This window comes from Carassius carassius, chromosome 19 (assembly GCF_963082965.1).
Source record: "Carassius carassius chromosome 19, fCarCar2.1, whole genome shotgun sequence".
Classification (NCBI taxonomy): Eukaryota; Metazoa; Chordata; class Actinopteri; order Cypriniformes; family Cyprinidae; genus Carassius; species Carassius carassius.
The window spans coordinates 21,222,670-21,241,380 of record NC_081773.1 but is presented as its reverse complement, the minus strand read 5'-3'; the positions used below and the strand labels follow the sequence as shown (position 1 = coordinate 21,241,380).

At 36.7% G+C, this 18,711-nt stretch overlaps 2 protein-coding genes across 4 annotated transcripts; both read right to left on the bottom strand.

Moving 5' to 3' along the window:
• Positions 1-31: 31 nt before the first annotated feature.
• si:ch211-218d20.15 (uncharacterized) lies at positions 32-4,036 on the bottom strand. Of its 2 annotated transcripts, none has more exons than XM_059500287.1 (8): positions 3,748-4,036; positions 3,527-3,644; positions 3,379-3,443; positions 3,192-3,259; positions 3,017-3,119; positions 916-1,034; positions 659-804; positions 32-581 (listed from the first exon to the last, which is right to left on the bottom strand). In XM_059500287.1, the coding sequence occupies exons 1-8, from the start codon at positions 3,809-3,811 to the stop codon at positions 476-478; spliced, it is 789 nt and encodes a 262-aa protein (XP_059356270.1). In that variant the 5' UTR covers positions 3,812-4,036; the 3' UTR covers positions 32-475. The 2 variants fall into 2 exon arrangements, with proteins under 2 accessions (XP_059356270.1, XP_059356271.1); XM_059500288.1 differs by having other exon boundaries at positions 3,379-3,439; positions 3,526-3,644; positions 3,748-4,035.
• Positions 4,037-4,601: 565 nt separating this feature from the next.
• LOC132095369 (mediator of RNA polymerase II transcription subunit 14-like) lies at positions 4,602-18,600 on the bottom strand. Of its 2 annotated transcripts, XM_059500278.1 has the most exons (30): positions 18,422-18,600; positions 17,947-17,973; positions 17,403-17,508; positions 17,141-17,314; positions 16,928-17,057; positions 16,679-16,807; positions 15,690-15,797; positions 15,307-15,439; positions 15,070-15,220; positions 14,512-14,623; positions 13,828-13,953; positions 13,668-13,746; positions 13,433-13,592; positions 13,154-13,348; positions 12,778-12,912; positions 12,607-12,683; positions 11,504-11,664; positions 11,271-11,417; positions 10,780-10,871; positions 10,522-10,674; positions 10,075-10,344; positions 9,626-9,839; positions 9,124-9,249; positions 7,871-8,053; positions 6,806-7,032; positions 6,515-6,694; positions 6,158-6,265; positions 5,832-5,957; positions 5,411-5,606; positions 4,602-5,268 (listed from the first exon to the last, which is right to left on the bottom strand). In XM_059500278.1, the coding sequence occupies exons 1-30, from the start codon at positions 18,589-18,591 to the stop codon at positions 5,198-5,200; spliced, it is 4,266 nt and encodes a 1,421-aa protein (XP_059356261.1). In that variant the 5' UTR covers positions 18,592-18,600; the 3' UTR covers positions 4,602-5,197. The 2 variants fall into 2 exon arrangements, with proteins under 2 accessions (XP_059356261.1, XP_059356262.1); XM_059500279.1 differs by lacking the exon at positions 9,124-9,249.
• Between the last annotated feature and the right edge of the window lie 111 nt (positions 18,601-18,711).

Genomic DNA, 18,711 nt, shown 5'->3' with positions numbered 1-18,711 from the left:
AATAAAAATAAATCCACACATTTAGAGGGTATACGATTCTGATTACCTTGTTTGAGTTTATTTTGGATATATAATCACATGTGTGATGCTGATGAACAATGCTAGCACCATCATGTACAGAATGTAAAAGAACATGTGCAACAGTCACTTCAAGTATACAGATGCATTATAAAATACATTATTGCACAAGGTTTTTTTTTTTTTTTTTTAAATGATCGTCTACATTTATTGAAAATCATGAGCCAACAATGCAAAATAATATCTTAAATGTTTAAAATAAATTATTAATAAGTGGTAGTACTTATAATGTAAACATTTTAATTTTTCAAGGTCTTGAAATATATCTGGATCACATTATCACAGTCTTATATGTGGTGTGTACAGATGAATAAATAAAATACAAAAAAAGTAATAATTATCACTTCATTCTGTGACTATTTCTCTCCATCCACTTCAGGCACTGTAGATCTAACTGTTACGAGAGGTTAGAGACAAATTCCATGACTGGATTGAGGTCTTCTGTGAGCTCTTCTGAGAGTGACAGTACCGTTGATATCACGTTTTGTGTTAATTCTGACACCCTGTGAAGAGTACTTTCATTAATTATGCTGGATTACTTTTAGCTGATTCTAACAAATGGAACTAAAACCCCTCTTACCAGCTCACGCGATCTGCTGGCAACTGAGGATCCAGCTTAGACCCCTCCTCTATCGTAAGAGACATCTTCAGCTGCTTGAAATTAGCCTCAATATCCTTTCTTATGATGGACAATGGCAAAATATCTTTGAGAGAGTTTAGGACTTGCTGTACCAGAAACAAACAACTTTGAGTGATACACAGAATCAAACTTTTTTATGGACGGATCAGATCACGTAGATATATAATTTAAATGAAGATCAAGTCAAACAAACTCACATAAATTGCTGATAGCTGATGTGCGATGTACTTATGACTGCCCAGATGCTTCACATCTTCATCTAACTGCTGACTGAGAACCAGCAGCTGATTCAGCCTCCCAACATGAGGAAAATAATCTGGAATGATAAAACATTCCTCAATCCAACTGATTAATCAGCTCTGCTGTTTAGGTGCAAATAAGTGAGATTCTAGGACTTTTTGTTTCTAATCATTTGTTCATTTTAATATAATGTATATACAGGTGCTGGTCATATAATTAGAATATCATCAAAAAGCTGATTTATTTCACTAATTCCATTCAAAAAGTGAAACGTGTATATTATATTTATTCATTACACACAGACTGATATATTTCAAATGTTTATTTCTTTTATTTTGATGATTATAACTGACAACTAAGGAAAATACCAAATTCAGTATCTCCAAAAATTAGAATATAACTTAAGACCAATACAAAGAAAGGATTTTTAGAAATCTTGGCCAACTAAAAAGTATGAGCATGTACAGCACTCAGTACTTAGTTGGGGCTCCTTTTGCCTGAATTACTGCAGCAATGTGGCGTGGCATGGAGTCGATCAGTCTGTGGCACTGCTCAGGTATTATGAAAGCCCAGTTTGCTCTAATAGTGACCTTCAGCTCTTCTGCATTGTTGGGTCCTGTTTTGCCAAGTCCTGTTGGAAAATTAAATCTGCATCTCCATAAAGTTGGTCAGCAGCAGGAAGCATTAAGTGCTCTAAAACTTCCTGATATATGGCTGTGTTGACCTTGGACCTCAGAAAACACAGTGGACCAACACCAGCAGATGACATGGCACTCCAAACCATCACTGACTGTGGAAACTTTACACTGGACCTCAAGCAACATGGACTGTGTGCCTCTCCTCTCTTCCTCCAGACTCTGGGACCCTGATATCCAAAGGAAATGCAAAATGTACTTTCATCAGAGAACATAACTTTGGACCACTCAGCAGCAGTCCAGTCCTTTTTGAAGAGAGGCGCTTCTGATGCTGTCTGTTGTTCAAGAGTGGACTGACACAAGGAATGTGACAGCTGAAACCCATGTCTTTCATACGTCTGTGAGTAGTGGATCATGAAGCACTGACTCCAGCTGCAGTCCACTCTTTGTGAATCTTCCCCACATTTTTGAATGGCTTTTGTTTCACAATCCTCTCCAGGGTCCGATTATCCCTATTGCTTGTACACTTTTTTTCTACCACATCTTTTCCTTCCCTTCACCTCTCTATTAATGTGCTTGGACACATAGCTCTGTGAACAGCCAGCCACTTCTGCAATGACCTTTTGTGTCTTGCCCTCCTTGTGTAAAGTGTCAATGGTCGTCTTTTGGACAGCTGTTAAGTCAGCAGTCTTCCCCATGTTTGTGTAGCCTACAGAACTAGACTGAGAGACCATTTTAAGGCCATTACAGGTGTTTTTAGTTAATTAGCTGATTAGAGTGTGGTACCAGGTGTCTTCAATATTGAACCTTTTCACAATATTCAAATTCTCTGAGATACTAAATTTTGGATTTTCCTTAGTTGTCAGTTATAAACATCAAAATTAAAAGAAATAAACATCTGAAATATATCAGTCTGTGTATAATGAATGAATATAATATACAAGTTTCACATTTTGAATGGAATTAGTGAAATAAATCAACTTTTTGATGATATTCTAATTATATGACTAGCACCTGTACTATACTCTTATAGAATAAATTTATTAAGAATGCACGCTAGCTAAATATTTTTAATGCATTTTTTTTTTACTTTTAACTAGCAAAATACTTTTCTTAAGCTTTCTATGTTGTCTTTTACTATTACTATCATTATTCCAATTTCTGTTATGCAGTTTGTTTAATAATTAATTTCTTATTAACAAAGTGAATTTGTAATAATATTAATTTTGACATTTTTAAATGTAGTTGGTGTTTTTATAATGCTTTTTCTTGTAAAGCACCTTGAGCTACATATCTTGTTTGAAATGTGCTATACAAATAAAGTTTATTATTATTATTCATTATAAACCACATCGAGTCAACCACTGGCCAATAAATGTAACTGTATCCCATTATCATTCTCCCATTCATTCTGTGGTCTCACCATCTGAAGGTGTTCTTTCCAACATGTCAATAGGGCTGCCGTGTATCATATAAACTTCCACTCGAGGGAACAGAGCAGATAATCCTACAACATCCAAATACTCCTAAAAAGGGGAATAAATGGAAACACGTCATCTAACTGGTTTAAGAGGAATGGTTAATTGGTGATTAGTTACCTCAAGCTGAAGCACAGGTTCATTGAGATGTTCAAGGCACTGGTTCATCTGATATATTATCTCTGCCCCTACACACAAATTCAGAGGTTGTACATACATTTTGATTTCCAGTATTATATATATATATATATATATATATATATATATATATATATATATATATATATATATATAGTCCTAAGCTTACCTTGTTTTTGAAAACACTTAGACTCTTCAGGACTTGTGTCCTGTTTGAGCTGCTCCTGAAACTGCCGATTCAGATTAGATACTTGAATGAGACAAACACACCAGTATTTTCAGTGTTCAAAGATCTGAGCATCAGTAAGTGTCTCACCTGATGGACCTGAGCTCTGATCAGTAGGTCCAACTGGCTGCAGAGACATAGCATCTCCAGAGCCACCTGCTCACTGCTCAGGTGGACGGGCATCAAGGGCTTCCTCACGCACACCTCAACTGCAAATATTATATAATCGAGAAATAAAACATGAATGTGTTCATATTCAGTCAGATAAGCATTTCATAAAAATGCAACTAATATTAAAGAGATCAGCATTACCTTTGAAATGTGGGCTGTAAGAGCCAGGCTTGCAAAGCGGATCCGTCAGACTCACAGCTGCCATTATCACCCTAAATTAATAATTCCAGCGGTTAACGGATGCATATGATTAATACTGCATTTATTGGTTTATTCATCCATTAATGGCGTTTGTCACTATCATTGCAGTGGTCCTCCTCTCCATGGTGTTCATCCACACAGCCCCATGCGATGTAAATAAAAGGCGTGGTCAAATCTGACAATCGACGAGAAACCACGAAACGTATCGATGTTTTGCGAATCTGTATTGAGCTACCTGCCATAGAAATTGAATAAAGTGGGTAGAATGGACATTTTTACGACTTGTGTGTCTGAAAGGGCGGATCTTGTGTATTTTCAATTAGTTTGCCTTTAACGTTTCATATTTATATTTAGCTGGGTTTACAAATTTCTACAGACCGATAGTGAAGCAGCAAATTCATAGAAAGTTCACGAGGTGCTCGTTACTTTTCTCTGCGCTGTTAAGGATGGGCCAATCACATTCGTTTAGATGAGGATTTCCGTTATAGATCAGGGTCATACATTCAAAAAATGTGTTATGGCTTGTAAAATTCTCCACTCAGTAGGTGGACCTTTGTGTGTTTGACCAACATTGTCTTCAGATACAAAACAATTTATAAATATATTTTAAATATGGTCCCTAAAAAAAAGTCCCCATACTAACTTATAATATACAATAACTAGTCTTTAAACGCCAGACATAGAGAAGTATGGAATGATATTGCGGACTTTATTCAAAAGGAATTGCAAATTGTGGGTAACTGTTCTCATTTTGTTCTTTAAATATATTTAATTTCACTTAATCAAACAAGGAGTTATTAATGAAAGGATGAAGCCACTTTCAATGTTTATTAAATAGTAATAAACAGAGACACGAAAAATCTTAGACCTTTTCCATGATTCCAATGAATGACAATAAAACACTGCTAATTTAGAAGGTTTGTCACGCATATTTAAAGAGACAGGTATACTAAGAAATCAAAGTAATGCAATCAAAGAAAAAAAACATTTAAATAGTGTGCTGATAAAGAAAACACCAAAACGTACACAGTATTGATATCTTGTATTACAAAAAAGACAAAAAAAATTCTGCAAAGTTTCAAATAAAAAAATACAGCTGTAGTTAAACATTTTTTCTATCACAATCATTTCCTTAGGAAGTGCATCTGAAAAAAAAAAAATCTGTTAGCAGAATTTTGCAGAGCAATTTTTAAAAAAGAAATCCTGCTTTTGTCACAATTATTAATTTACATGCTTCATAATACAATAAAAAAAAGTTCCATCATATTTCTGCTCCCTTTTATGACAATATGATACACCAGCAGAAGAGTCCATTGGCTGCAGCAGAAAACCTGAATTTCCCTTGAGTTATTTACTAATCGTCTGGAGAAGTTAACTATGAGACAACAAGTTATGGCCTTCCAGGGTTCATAGTGAGATTAGCCATGAGCTCATGAACCGCTGCAAATATTGTGCACTCTCCTGTACAAAACAAACAAGAAAAAGGCTAGCATTAATATTGAAATGCAAATACAGAAACAAAATGTTAAATATCTGACTAATATTATATACTGATTTCCATATCAATTTAAAAATTCACATTAAACAAAAGAGATGTGTGAACCTTGTCGTGGTGGATGGTGCTCATTGAACCTCCTGAGGATGGAGCTGACCATCAGGGCCGCGGCTCCCGAGGAGCTGTGCTGGCGGGGGATATCAGCCTGCTGGGTCAGTCCAGTAGCCATGTCATACACAATAGGCACTATGATGCTGGTGGGCTCCTGGGGTACGGGTACCGGTAGCCTCTGGGTCAGCTGGAGCTGTAAAAGAGTATCACTTTAAGTTATTACACGATAGGAATCCATTGTAAACTTAAACCACGGATCAAATACAAGTTGCTATGTGTACAATGGACGGAATATTAGTGCAATAATGAGAATTCAGGACACGGTTATGTATGGTGAAATAGTATTTTATCTACTGGGAATTGGTTGTATGGTAAAAGGGGACATTGGAAACCAGAAAGGAGTGGTTGAAGCACTTACAAAGAAGAGCATCTTGGTCTTAAGCACCACAGCAATGGTTCCTGGTGGGGCAATGGGAGGAGCACTGGGTGGGATGGTCAGACAGAACTGCACATTCCAATTCAGCTGGGCAGCTTGGTCTGGGAACTGGAGGAAAAATGATGGGCCAGTGAGTCAAAAGAACAGCATTTATTTGAAATCTTTACTGTCCCTTTTGACCATATTAACATATCCTTATAAAAGAAATATATCAATTTAAAATCTAATTGGCCCCAAACTTTTGAAACATGGTGTATGCTTGCACAAGGGCAAAAAAAGTCAAATTAAATAAACATGAATGTGCTTACCAACTCCAGTTTCATGATGCGAACACAGTCTCTGAGTATGTTGGTTGGAGCCCCCAACAGCTTTGTAAAGGCATTTAGTGTGTTGTATTTAAAGGGTGGTCCTGCAACCTAAGGTTTAAGTAAAAGAAAATGATTTGCACTTGCATAACTGCACAATACCGGACTTGATGGCATTGCCAAAGAACGCCACTGAGTGAACTGATTTGCTTTAAAAAAAAAAAATGCACAGCTAATTGCACTAAGCAGAATAGCAAAGATAAGCATTTTGAAAAGTTTTAAGTTTTAAACAGGTAGTCCCTAATCAAGACATTAGCCCAGTGTTGTTAAATCAGGACCATTCTAAAGTTCATTTCTTACCCTGGTCTCAAAGAACTTCTCCAGGACCTGCAGCTCCTCCTGCGACCAGGGTCCAGTGTTTTCTGGTGTGACTTTCAGCTGCAGAGTCTGGTAGGTTTTGGGGTTGAGAGCCACTCTACATTTAAGCACTTCTGTCTTAAACATGATAACGCCTGGCTCGTTGGAGTTCACAATAGAGAGCTGTGAAGAGAAGGTAATCGAGAGTGATGCAAATACAGTGTGCAAGCAGAATCATATCAATCTGACGGGTTAAATGATGTGGTTGTAACTTGTTAACAGTTTCTGACTAACATTGGGCTCTAACTGTATGATCCTCTGTAGGTGGCGTCTCATGATGACAGAGCCCAGGAAGCGCTCCAGAGGTGAGCACAGGTAGCTGCCCGCCAGCCCTGGCACCGGGCATGGCATGGGTGATGGCAGAAGCAGAACATGTAGTTTGCTGTGGGTGAGGATGGTGGGAATAGAAGCGGCCCAGGACCGCTGTGGCAGTTTACGGGGCGGGGGCATTGCCTGTGAACCTACACACACAAACACACACAGTGACCGACTGAACAAATTCAATTACTGCTTAATGTAGTAATGTGAAATGTAAATAAGGTAAATTCTCTCATTTACACTACTTTTTCTTCAAGAAATGTGTAGTTTTACTAAACAAGGATACATTAAACTGATCAAATGTGACAAAGACAATATTACAAAAGATTTCAGTTAAAAAAAAAATCGTGTTTTTTTTTCACTAATTTTCTATTAATCTCTAATCCTAAACATGTATCATGGTTTACACAAATATATTAAGCAGCACAACTCCTTTCAATATGATTAGAAAAAATGTTTATTGATCACCAGATCAGTTTATTAGAAAGATTTCTAAAGGATGTGACACTGATGAAGTAATGGCTGCTGAAAATTCTGCCTTGCCTTATCAGGTATAAACAACATTTCGTTTAATTATTAATTTATTAAAATAAGCTAATTTGAATAGCAATATTGTGCGATATTACTGTTTTACCCTGGTGAGTATTACAGACTTCTTTTTAGAAACATTAAAAAAAAACAAAAATTGACCAGAAGTGTACATCAAAGCTAGGACAAACTACGTAATTATCAGGTTAATCGCACAGAAATGGTCAAAAAAAAAGTCCAGGTACTATTTAACCCCAAATTCAATGCAATGCAATGCAAAACCCCATCAAGGTATTTTGCACTGCGATAGACAATCAAAAACAACAACTAACTGACTGCAATTTAATAATTATAAATAAAGTTGGAAAATATGTATATTTAAAAAATATCATAAGCAAATGATTTTAATATGTTCTGATAACATGGATCTGTCTTTAGACTCTCTGGACTTACTGGTACCAGCTCGTGGGGAGTGGGATGGATCTGGAATGGGTGAGTGCAAAGAAGGGTTGCCTGGTGACATGCCAGGGATTCGGGCCCCTGGGGAGGGTCCAGAGACCTGTGGAGAACCTGGCCATGGACCGACCCTTGGGCTGGCGGACACCATCGTGTATGGTGAACTGGGGTCAAGAGTTCCTGCAATACAAAAGACATTTGGATGGTAACTCACCCTCTGGAGGAGTGCCAGTTTCCATCGATGTACACCGTTTTTAGCCATGGCAGTAACAGTATTCGATACAACCCACCAAAAACACACATATCCTTACTGCAAAGTCTGAGCTGCTTCAACAACAACCAACAATAATGATTTTGTATGATTAAAACAAGGCAAAGAGATTTAAACCAATGACGCTGATTCACTTTCACATGATTTCAACTGCACACCAATTAAGATATTTTGAAGCAAACAAATATTCTGAATCATGACATACTGTGACTTATGTGAGATAACTGACAATGCTGTACAATAATTCAAAAGTTTGGGGTCAGTAAGATTATAAAAAAAAAAAATTATATATATAATTATATATATATATATATATATATATATATATATATATATATATATATATATATATATATATATATATATATATATATATAATTATATATAATTATATATATATATATATATATATATATATATATATATATATATATATATATATATATTAGTTGTAAAGACAATTATGTTACGAAAACATTTCAACTTAATGCTCTCTTCATCAGAGAATCCTATAAAAAAATAAAATAAATAAATAAATGAAATATTTTACAATATCACTGTTTTTACTTTATTTTTGACCAAATAAATGCAACCTTTGTGAGCATAAGAGACCTCTTACAGACCCCAAAATTGTCAAATATAATTTTACAAATACAAAAATACCATAAATCCCAGGATAAATCCCAGTATTATGTTTTACTTTGTTTTTATCTTGCATATAATCATGCATATGATTCTGAAATTTTGATTTCCCAGTCCCACCAGTCAAAGAAACACAAAGAATCAAAAAATAATACATGAAGTATCAAGCAAGTGCTCATTTAGGCTTTAAGATTACATCCACCACGTGCAAAGTCGATCGTGAGCAGCAAATCAGATGTCTTTCACTAGTCCATCAGAGACTGAAAGCCCTGCACCGCAGAGGTAAAAAAGAAAACCAATCAACAAAGCCCTGGATCCAGGCCTCCCTTGCACTTACCATGTGGGCTGGCAAAGTTGGAGGTCTGCCCCATAGAAATGCCCAGAGAGGAAGGAGAAGGGGTGGGCCCAAAGGGAGAAGGGGCCCGCAGAGCTCCGCTAGGGGAATTGGCTGCGTGGATGTTCCCTGCACACAATTAACCAATCAGTGGCCTCATCAACATCTGACAAGAGCATGTCGCTCCCGTTCCTTTCACTTTCACACACGCTGCAGCCAAAGCGGGAAAAGAGCTGCAGACCCCAAATGGAGATGAGTGGACGACTGTGGCCATGCTTCTTCATGAAGATGCACGGTGATGGTGTCATCAAACACAGACTGACCGATAAAAGCATGCATACCAACAGACAGGAAGAGCTGGTGGGACGCTTTTGCAATAAGTGGGACACCAATGAGAATGTTTCCTTTCGTTTGGTTTCCCTGACTACTCCACGGTGGCATGATCAGGACGGCACAGGCAGCAAAATGACAGCATTTGACATGATAGAGACACATATTTATATACCTGGAGACTGTGTTATCATGGACGGTGAGGGAGGCACATGGTACGGGTTGGGTGGCGATGTGAGGGGTGGATAAACCCCTCTGCCTGGAGGCTGCGTCTGGGTGAGGGACATGAAGGTGTCTTCCATGCTTATCGGGGAGGGAGGGTTGTCATCTTCATTGACCGAGCGTCTGCGGGCGTCTTGGTTACTATCCACAAACATGTTCAAGAACGTCTGGGGAAAATCATTGAAAAGTGACAATTGAACCCATGCACAACAACAGTTAAAGGGACAGTCCAAACAAAATTAAATTTCTGTCACCATTTACGAACCTTACATTCTTCTGTGGAACATTAAAGAAGATATTTTAAAGTATGTTGGTAACCCAACTTTTATGTTTGAAATGACAAGGGAGTGAGTAAATGATTTAGACAGAATAATACAAAATTCATTTTTTTGCTCCACCCACCTTTAGTCCTGGGGCGGGGTAGAAACCCTCAACTATCTTGGTGTTGTCAAAAAGACTATAGGCCCCGTCACGGATGGCCACCACACCTCTGCTACGGCAGTAGATGTCAATGCAGTACATGTTGCGGAAGGCCAGACGGATGTGAGTGGATGACTGAGGCAGGATGGAGAAGCACTGGTACGCTGTATTGGTCCTTTGGGTGAGGCCCAGCATAGGCACTGTGGGTAGCTTGTTGATGGCATTTAGAGGAGCTTGAGTGTCTGAGAGGACCTGAGAGCAGACAAGTATGTGAGAATACTTCCAGCATCTACTTATGATCTATCAATATCTATGCTGATAGATATTAATTCAAGTACTAATAATAAAACTACAGATTACAGTTCATACACCAGTAACCGCTTGAATTCTAGTAAGTAAATGAGGTATGATGATCAAGGCTGTAGATACCTGTAGAAGTTGTACTACATTGGGTGTCTTGTTGAACATCTCTTGAAGTTGGTGGAGAATTATGTTGTGACAGTTGCTACAGCCTGAATTGGACCCCACAGTCCCCAGGGCCAGATGATAACGCTGAGATGCAGAGTTCCACTGTATCGTCACCTGAAAGAAACAGGATTCAACTTGTAGTAAATGAAGCTAAATCACTAAATAAAGGGATTAAGGGCCTTTAACATCTGCATTTTAACAAGGTGAGAAGGTTTGTACCGAGCTGCCTTTGGTGCTGCCATAACATAGAACCAGCTTCCGATAATTGTACAGCCGTATCTCTGAGAAAAGGCTCAAATAGGAGGGCATTTCTGGAAAACAGAGATCATTAATTAATTACAAGAAATTCAAGTTCTGCAAACCATTCATAAGCCAAGTATTTTCTCATAATAACATTGGGGTTGGTAAAAAAATATATATTTTTTTATGAAAGAAGTCTTGTAAGCTCACAAGTCTGCATTTATTTGATAAAAAACACAGTAAAACAACAATATTGTGAAATATTATTACAATTAAAATAATACAAATTCTATTTAAATATATTGTAAAACAGAATGTATTCCTGTGAAGGAATTGAAAACTGATGCAATAATTTATTAGTTTTAACGTACTATGGCATCAAAGGAATACAAATCATGGCTGGTCAACAATTAAAACTCAAATTAAAATGGAAGAGATGTGATTTACCTAGTTAGAACAGAGGTACCTACCAGGTAAAGTGCGTGAGAACTCCAGCACACATTCATAAAGCTGACTAATGCTGTTCCAGTCGTTCAAGAACATCTCCACCACCTTCCTGCCACCCACCGGCTCCGAAAGGGGATTCTCATAGGTCAGGTAGACATGCCGTGTGAAAGCTGAATTGAAACAGACAGAAAATATTTGTGAAGACACACACATTATTGTTTTGAAAGCTGTTAAGAGGATAATCAACAGTCTTTACCTCGTTCTTTGTTGGCTGTGCTGTTGAGTGGACAACTGGAGAAAACCAATTCTGCCACCCAGGTGCGATTATTCCGGCCCTGCAGTCTGAACGTACAGTCCAGCAGGGAGCGCTCTAGAGCTTTTCTCGTTTCCTCACTCACTCCCTTACAAGGTGGAACTCTGAGAGAGACAGAGAAGAAAAACATTTAGTAAACTATTGCCAGAAGTTTAAGTCCGGAAGATGTTTTTAATGATTTTGAAAGAGGTCTCTTATCCTCCCCACGGTTGCATTAATTTGATAAAACATTTACAATTCAGCGATTTGTAAAATATTTTGTATATTAATATTATGTTTTAACATTTTAAAATACAATTTATCCCTTTGATGTCAAAGCTGAATTTTCGGTGTCACAAGATCCTTCAGAAAGCATTCTAATAGTCATATTCTAATATTTGATGCTCAAAAAACATTTCTTATTTTTTTCAACATTTAAAACAGACGGATTCTTTAATGAATAGAAAGTTTAAAAGAACAAGCATTTATTTGAATTAGAGATCTTTTGTAACATCATAAACATCGTTCTTTATCAAAAAAAGGGATAGTTCACCCAAAATTTGTTGCCATTTTAGAGAGTATCACATACAAAAACAACATATATTGATCTGAATATAAACAACATATCCACGTACATATGGTGCATACGGTGTGTACATATGTAATACTCTCCAAAACGGCACTATAGGATGAAGCGGAGGAGATGAATTTGAATGAAAAGTTATTATCTTTGCTTTCTTTGCACACAAAAAGTATTCTCATAGCTTGGTAAAAGCCTGACCCTTTCTGAGCCTCGATTGTGTATGAATACTTGCTGTCTATGGGAGGGACAGAAATATCTTGGATTTCATCAAAAATATCTTAATTTGTGTTCCAAAGGTCTTACAAGTTTGGGACGACATGAGGGGGGAGTAATTAATGACAGAATTTTCATTTTTGGGTGAACTATCCCTTTAAATGTGTCCTTGCTGAATAAAAGTATTAAGTAGATATGCACCTATCATATGTGCCAGTCTGGTTTATAAACTTCAGAGACGCTTGTATTGGAAACCAGAGATAAATCTTACTTCAGAATACGTATGGCGTGGCTACAGCCGTCTCCTTCGACCTGAACCCCCTGGTGAGGAATCTCCATATTGGACAACTGAGAACACAATAACACAAAATGTGACTTTTACAACTAATAGCTTAAAAAAATCTAATGTTTAAGCTTTAATCATCTAATGAATATGCAGTACCTCACAGCGTAATCCAATGAGGGGCATGTTGGTGTCACACATGGCTACCAAGTGGGCCAGCTCCTTATTGAAGGCACACATCTCTCCTGACCTCTTGGGCTTCTTCGGTTCAATGGCACTTTGCTCTCCTGACAACTATGGCGTGACCAAAACAAGAGGTCATTATATACAATAAAAAAAGCTTAAAGCCACAAAAGAAAATATGTTTTCATCAGAAAATGTTTCAAAACGTTTCAAATTTTCGGAGAAAAAATAATTAAAAATGAATCGTTCACAATAATATCAAAAACAGGCATTTAGAAACCCTTTTAAATACAACACAAAGTGGTAACAAATGTTAAACATTAACTTCAGTATATTCCATTGAGTATCCCACCTTTCTCTTGGACCCAGGACGAACAATTCGTCCAGATGAAATGTCCTGCACAAGCTCCTCCAGGCTGGGCTTAAACTGCTGCAGCAGCAGAGCAGAAGGAAGCCCATCCTCACTCTCAGTCTGACTCACAGACAGGAAGTAGTACTTATACTGGAGCTCTGTCAGATTGTTGGACACATCGAACATCTCCACCACCTGAGAAAGACGAGAGAGTTCATTAAATGTTTAATGTGTACACAAAAGCCTTTATCTGTGAGATAAATACATTAAAGGATTTACAATGTAGTATTGTGGGAGGCGAGTGAGTTTGATGAAGAGGCGATGTTTTGACAGGTTGCCCACAGGATGCGTGGTTAAGTTAGATAGGTGGAGAGTGTCTGTGCACAGTGTGGGAAGATGTTTCACAGACTGTCGACATCTCTGCTCGCCCAACCAGAATCTGTTAAAAACATAATCTATTATCATCACTGTCACAACATGAAACGCACTAAGAACAGGCAGCTTGACTGCTTACTTTAGCTGCTGGATCCATGTGACGATGCGCTTCATATCATCGTTAATATTCTTCTCAATGTCGTCTAACATTGACTGATCTGGAATTGGATAAGCAAGGCAAGTTAAGTAGTTGATTTGTTCAAGTATTCTGATCTGCATCCAGTGGATATGTGACTTACCAACTCCATAAAGCATTGGCTGAAACATTCCCGAATGCAAATCGACAAATATGTGGAGGCACTCGGATCGGCCGCAGGGCTCCAGGATTGGTATGACTAGTGTGGGCAGTGCAGTCTCTATGAAGGCTGCAGAATAAACACACATAATCAATCTCTTTATGCATATGTAATAAATATATACACACACACACACACACACATATATACATATATATATATATATATATATATATATATATATATATATATATATATATAGGATATGTTATACTGTGTAGGGAAACAAATTAAAAAATGAAAAAAATAAATAAATTATATGTATATGTATGTATATATATATATATATGTATGTATGTATGTATGTATGTATATGTATGTATGTATGTATGTATGTATGTATATGTATGTATGTATGTATGTATATATATATATATATATATATATATATATATATATATATATATATATATATATATTTATATATATATATATATATTTATTTATATACATATAATTTTTTTTTTTTGCTTCCCTACACAATAAAACACATCCTTTCATAATTTATTGCTTAATTATTGTAAATCAATTTAGTAACCAAGAACAGCAAATCACTATATCCCCTCCATTAAAAAAACACACACAGCACAAGAATGGTCAAGATCACTTGCGGTGTAAAATACTCACAGTTATCACTAGTGTTGCTACTTTTTAGGATAGCTTTGAGTTCTTGCAGTTTCTGATGCGAGCGGGCATGTACACTATCGATCAAAAGCTTTTCAACTGAGAGATGATCGATCTGAAAGAACAGCCCACAAACTGACATGATTAACTTTCATCTTCAGTAATTACACACTACCGCTCAAAATTTGGGGTTGGCCAGATTTTTTTATTATTTTGTTGAAAGAAGCTTTACTTATTGAGAAGCCATTACTCCAGTCTTCAGTGCTGATTCTGTGCTCAAGAAACATTTCTTATTACCATCAGTGTTGATACAGTTGTGCTGCTTAATGTTTTGGTAGAAACTGTGATACATTTGAAATAAATAAGAATGAAAAGGTAAAAAGAACAGCATTTATTAAAATTTTCTATAACATTAGAAATGTCTTTACTGTAACTTTTGATTAAATTAATACATCCCCAAATTTTGAATGGTTGTGTATATTATCATCAAAGAAAAGCCCATACATTGATCATCATTATGGGACTATTAATGCAGAGAGTATATTAACCAATGATACTCACCCTCATGGCTCTTTCCATTAATCTGGAATCACAGGCAGGGAGTGGAGGCTCATGGGAGATCTGTAGTGGCTTGGATCCATCCGTCTCATCAATTCTGATGGTGACCTTGTGCACAGGTGCAGTGCCAGTCTTTCTGCCCAGGACCTGTTGACTGCAAGGCAAGAATCATGAGATGCAAAACCAAAAGAGAAAAATTCAATAAATCTCATTAGCAAATTGGCCAATTTTGAATCCTACTTCCAGACAGACAACGTGAGGCACTTGGCAGGGAGGTAGCGCTCGACCTGCACTAGATCACCCCAGCGCTCTCTGATCAACATCAGAGTCTGGGAGTGTAACACCTCCAGCTGTAGTGAAAGACAAAACGAGTCTGATACCAATCATTAAGGAACATGTTTTGACTGAACACTCTTTGTCACTGTATCTTTTTGGAAAACTAAATTTTTACTTCATAGTAATGTTGACTTTTTTGTTATGTTAGTTATGTGTATTGCAAAATATATGGCCTGGTAAAACAAAAGCTATGCATTTAACCCCAAGCCGGGGCTGTTAACTGAGCAACCTATAAAATCTTCTACTAAAACAAAGAAACCAAACTTAGTCTTGATCTGAAAGGATACGGAGGCAGTTGTACATGTCCTGAAGAGGCTTGTCATCTCCAAACAGTCGGGACTGCACTAACTCATGGATATAATTCACCTGCATGCTGTGTACCAATGCCCGTCCATCTGCATAAATTATATAGATATATTTATTATAGTAATTTAAAACATCCATTTATGAATAACTATTGAATATATTTTTATGCATATAAATTAAAAACATACACTCCGATTCAAAAGTTAAGTTCAGTTATTTTTTAAAGAAATAATATTATTTAGAAAGGGTGCATTAAACGGATCAAAAGTGACGCTAAAAGGCTTTTACATTGTTACAAAAGATTTGTCAAATAAATGCTGCTCTTTTTTTCTATTCATCAAAGCACCCAGGAAAAAAAAAATTATCACAGTTTCCACAACAATATTAAGCAGCACAACCAATAATAATTATAAAACATTTTTTAAGCACCAAATTAGCATATTAGAATGATTTCTGAAGGATCATGTGACCCTGATGACTGAAGTATTTGGCTGCTAAAAATTATTAAAAATATTTTTTTCAACAAAGAAATAAAATTACAAATATATTAACACAAATCAGATATTTCAAATTGAAATATTTCATAATGGTGGTTTTGTAGAAACTTTTTAAAAATCTTATCGTCCCCAAACTTTTGAACAGTAAATAAAATATGTAAAAATATATTTTTATTTTTTTATAGTAGTAGTATATATTTATTTAATGCTATCTCAGCATCTTAGGCTATTTTCATGGCAAAAACAATTAAAAAAACAAGTTATAAAACACAATACAAGTATAACAAATAGAATTAAAAAACAGCAAACAAACAAACACAACATGTTTTTTTACATTAACTTATGATAAACTTTTTACAACTTTTTCTTTTTTTTTTTTATATAAATTTAAATCAAATGTATGGAAAACAAGGGAACACACACAGGGGTTCCATCATATCTTATTTCTTCTGTCTTATTAATACCCATCTTACCTCCAGTTCCCTTGTCTTCGACGAGAATCTCTAGTTTAAGAAGTCTCCAAGGGATGTCAGGATCATCCCCCATCACTGTCAGTGTGGCTTCAAATTCCCCCTCAACTCGAAACTTCACTCGCCCATTGGCTTCACACAAGTAAGATCATTCATAATTAAAAGAAAAATACAGAATGAAATGTTTAGAAACATACTTATTACAGGGCAGAATACGTCTTTGCCGGTAGATGTGTGGAGCTTGGGACTTACCCACAGTTAAGTTGGCCAGCTGTGGTGGCAAGTCAGTGGTGACTAGTCTGTGTCGCAGGATTTGATTGAGCTGATTTAGCGTTGTCTGCTTTTCTGCTTTGGTTATAGGGTCAGGAGGAATAATTTTGTCCTGTAAAAAAAAACAACACCACCATTGCTGTCCATTTCTCATTTATAATATCCACTTTAAGGTCGCTGTGTTTGACTACTCACTCGGATACAGGTGGGCAGACGCGGATAAGACCCTGTGGTCAACACATCAATGGCGAAAGGGATGGCAAAACTAGGCAAACGTGCATGCACCAGGGCGTCCCTGGCCAGTGATGCCAGTCTGTCAGCCGTGTCAACAAATAAATATGCTTGTTGATCCAGAAACGATGAGATCATCTGCAATCAGAACGAAGAATGAGTACTACCTCAACAAGAATGAAAATGACTAGAAGACTGGAAGTGCGAAACACCATAAATCACGTACCGCACATTTCTCCACCTTCCCAGCATTACTTGCCCATTTCACAAGAGCAAGCAGACGCACGAAGAGCTGCCGTGTCCGACTGGCAAACTGAACAATTTCAATTTTCCTGTAAGAGAGGACATGACCAGTCACATTCATACTCAAGCAAAATCTATCTCACGTTATCTGTCTTTTAGAAGCCAAGGACCCTCAAATACTACGAGGGACCCCCAACCTAAAATTTGAAAAGCCATTTATACTAGACCTAATTTGTATTTTAAAAAATTAATGTTATAAATACGTCTAAAATATTACTTGGAAAATAAATAACATTATTGCAATTTTATATATATATATATATATATATATATATATATATATATATATATATATATATATATGTATGTATTTATTCACACATTTATTCATTTACTCATTTATTCATTTACTAATTTATCTAGGTAAATAAATAGAAAAAATAAAAAAGGTAAACATTTATTTGCTGTAACAAATATAACACTCATGTTTTTGAGAATCTGAGTGAAGCTCCATGGCAGTTTCTTACCTTTCCATGTCTGTTTTTCGAGGAAGTCTGTGAAAATCATAAAGATACGGTTAAATAATATCAAATGACAGCACAAACATTTTACATCTTACATCTAGAAAACTTAAAATAACATATCCATAAAAGCAACAGAACAAGAAAATGTGCACATCTTTATTTATGCTTGTATTGATAATAACAACACTATATCCATAATAAATTCACCTAGGCTGCTATAAGCAGACCATTCAAATACACTAGCTTTAAGTTAAAATATTACTTCACCCTGATAAATTTTACACGGTTAACCAAATAAACATTTACATAGCCAGGTAAGAAGTCATACAAGGCTCAGGGAGAGTTACATCAACATAACAAAATCAAGCTGTATAAATGAGCTGACAAGATCTGTAAAGTAAAACATCTGTCAAGGAAACATATGGCCAGTGCTGAACTAAATCTTCTTGATTACAGCATGCTTGAGCACCGAACTCACAGCTCAGCCAGGAGAGTGATCTCATGGTAGGTTCTCTGCAGCAGGAACTCGATCAGGAGGCTCAGTCGGACCCCTTGAGTGGCCGGGGCTCCCGGAGGAGGCTGCGGGGCTGAGCTCGGACCCCCGGCGGGGACCAGCTGCCCGTCCGAACCGATCTGAACTGGAGCCATCTTCAAATACAGCCGGAGCGATGCACGGCCACGGGTCCGACCCTTACCACTCGCGTTTACTGCAAACGAGTTTATAGAGAGACTATTATCACACGTTCGTCCTAATGTTTATAGACGGCG

What these genes read in the sequence shown, in the direction of transcription:
- si:ch211-218d20.15 (XM_059500287.1), bottom strand. Translation starts at nt 3,811, where the DNA reads ATGGCAGCTGTGAGTCTGACGGATCCGCTTTGCAAGCCTGGCTCTTAC. An exon ending in AACCTGTGCTTCAGCTTGAG is followed by an intron (nt 3,120 to 3,191) that starts GTAACTAATCAC and finishes TCCCCTTTTTAG; the next exon opens with GAGTATTTGGATGTTGTAGG. An exon ending in ATCAGCTATCAGCAATTTAT is followed by an intron (nt 805 to 915) that starts GTGAGTTTGTTT and finishes TTTCTGGTACAG; the next exon opens with CAAGTCCTAAACTCTCTCAA.
- LOC132095369 (XM_059500278.1), bottom strand. Translation starts at nt 18,591, where the DNA reads ATGGCTCCAGTTCAGATCGGTTCGGACGGGCAGCTGGTCCCCGCCGGG. An exon ending in CTCACGTTGTCTGTCTGGAA is followed by an intron (nt 15,221 to 15,306) that starts GTAGGATTCAAA and finishes CTTGCCTTGCAG; the next exon opens with TCAACAGGTCCTGGGCAGAA. An exon ending in GCCAATGCTTTATGGAGTTG is followed by an intron (nt 13,747 to 13,827) that starts GTAAGTCACATA and finishes ATCCAATTCCAG; the next exon opens with ATCAGTCAATGTTAGACGAC.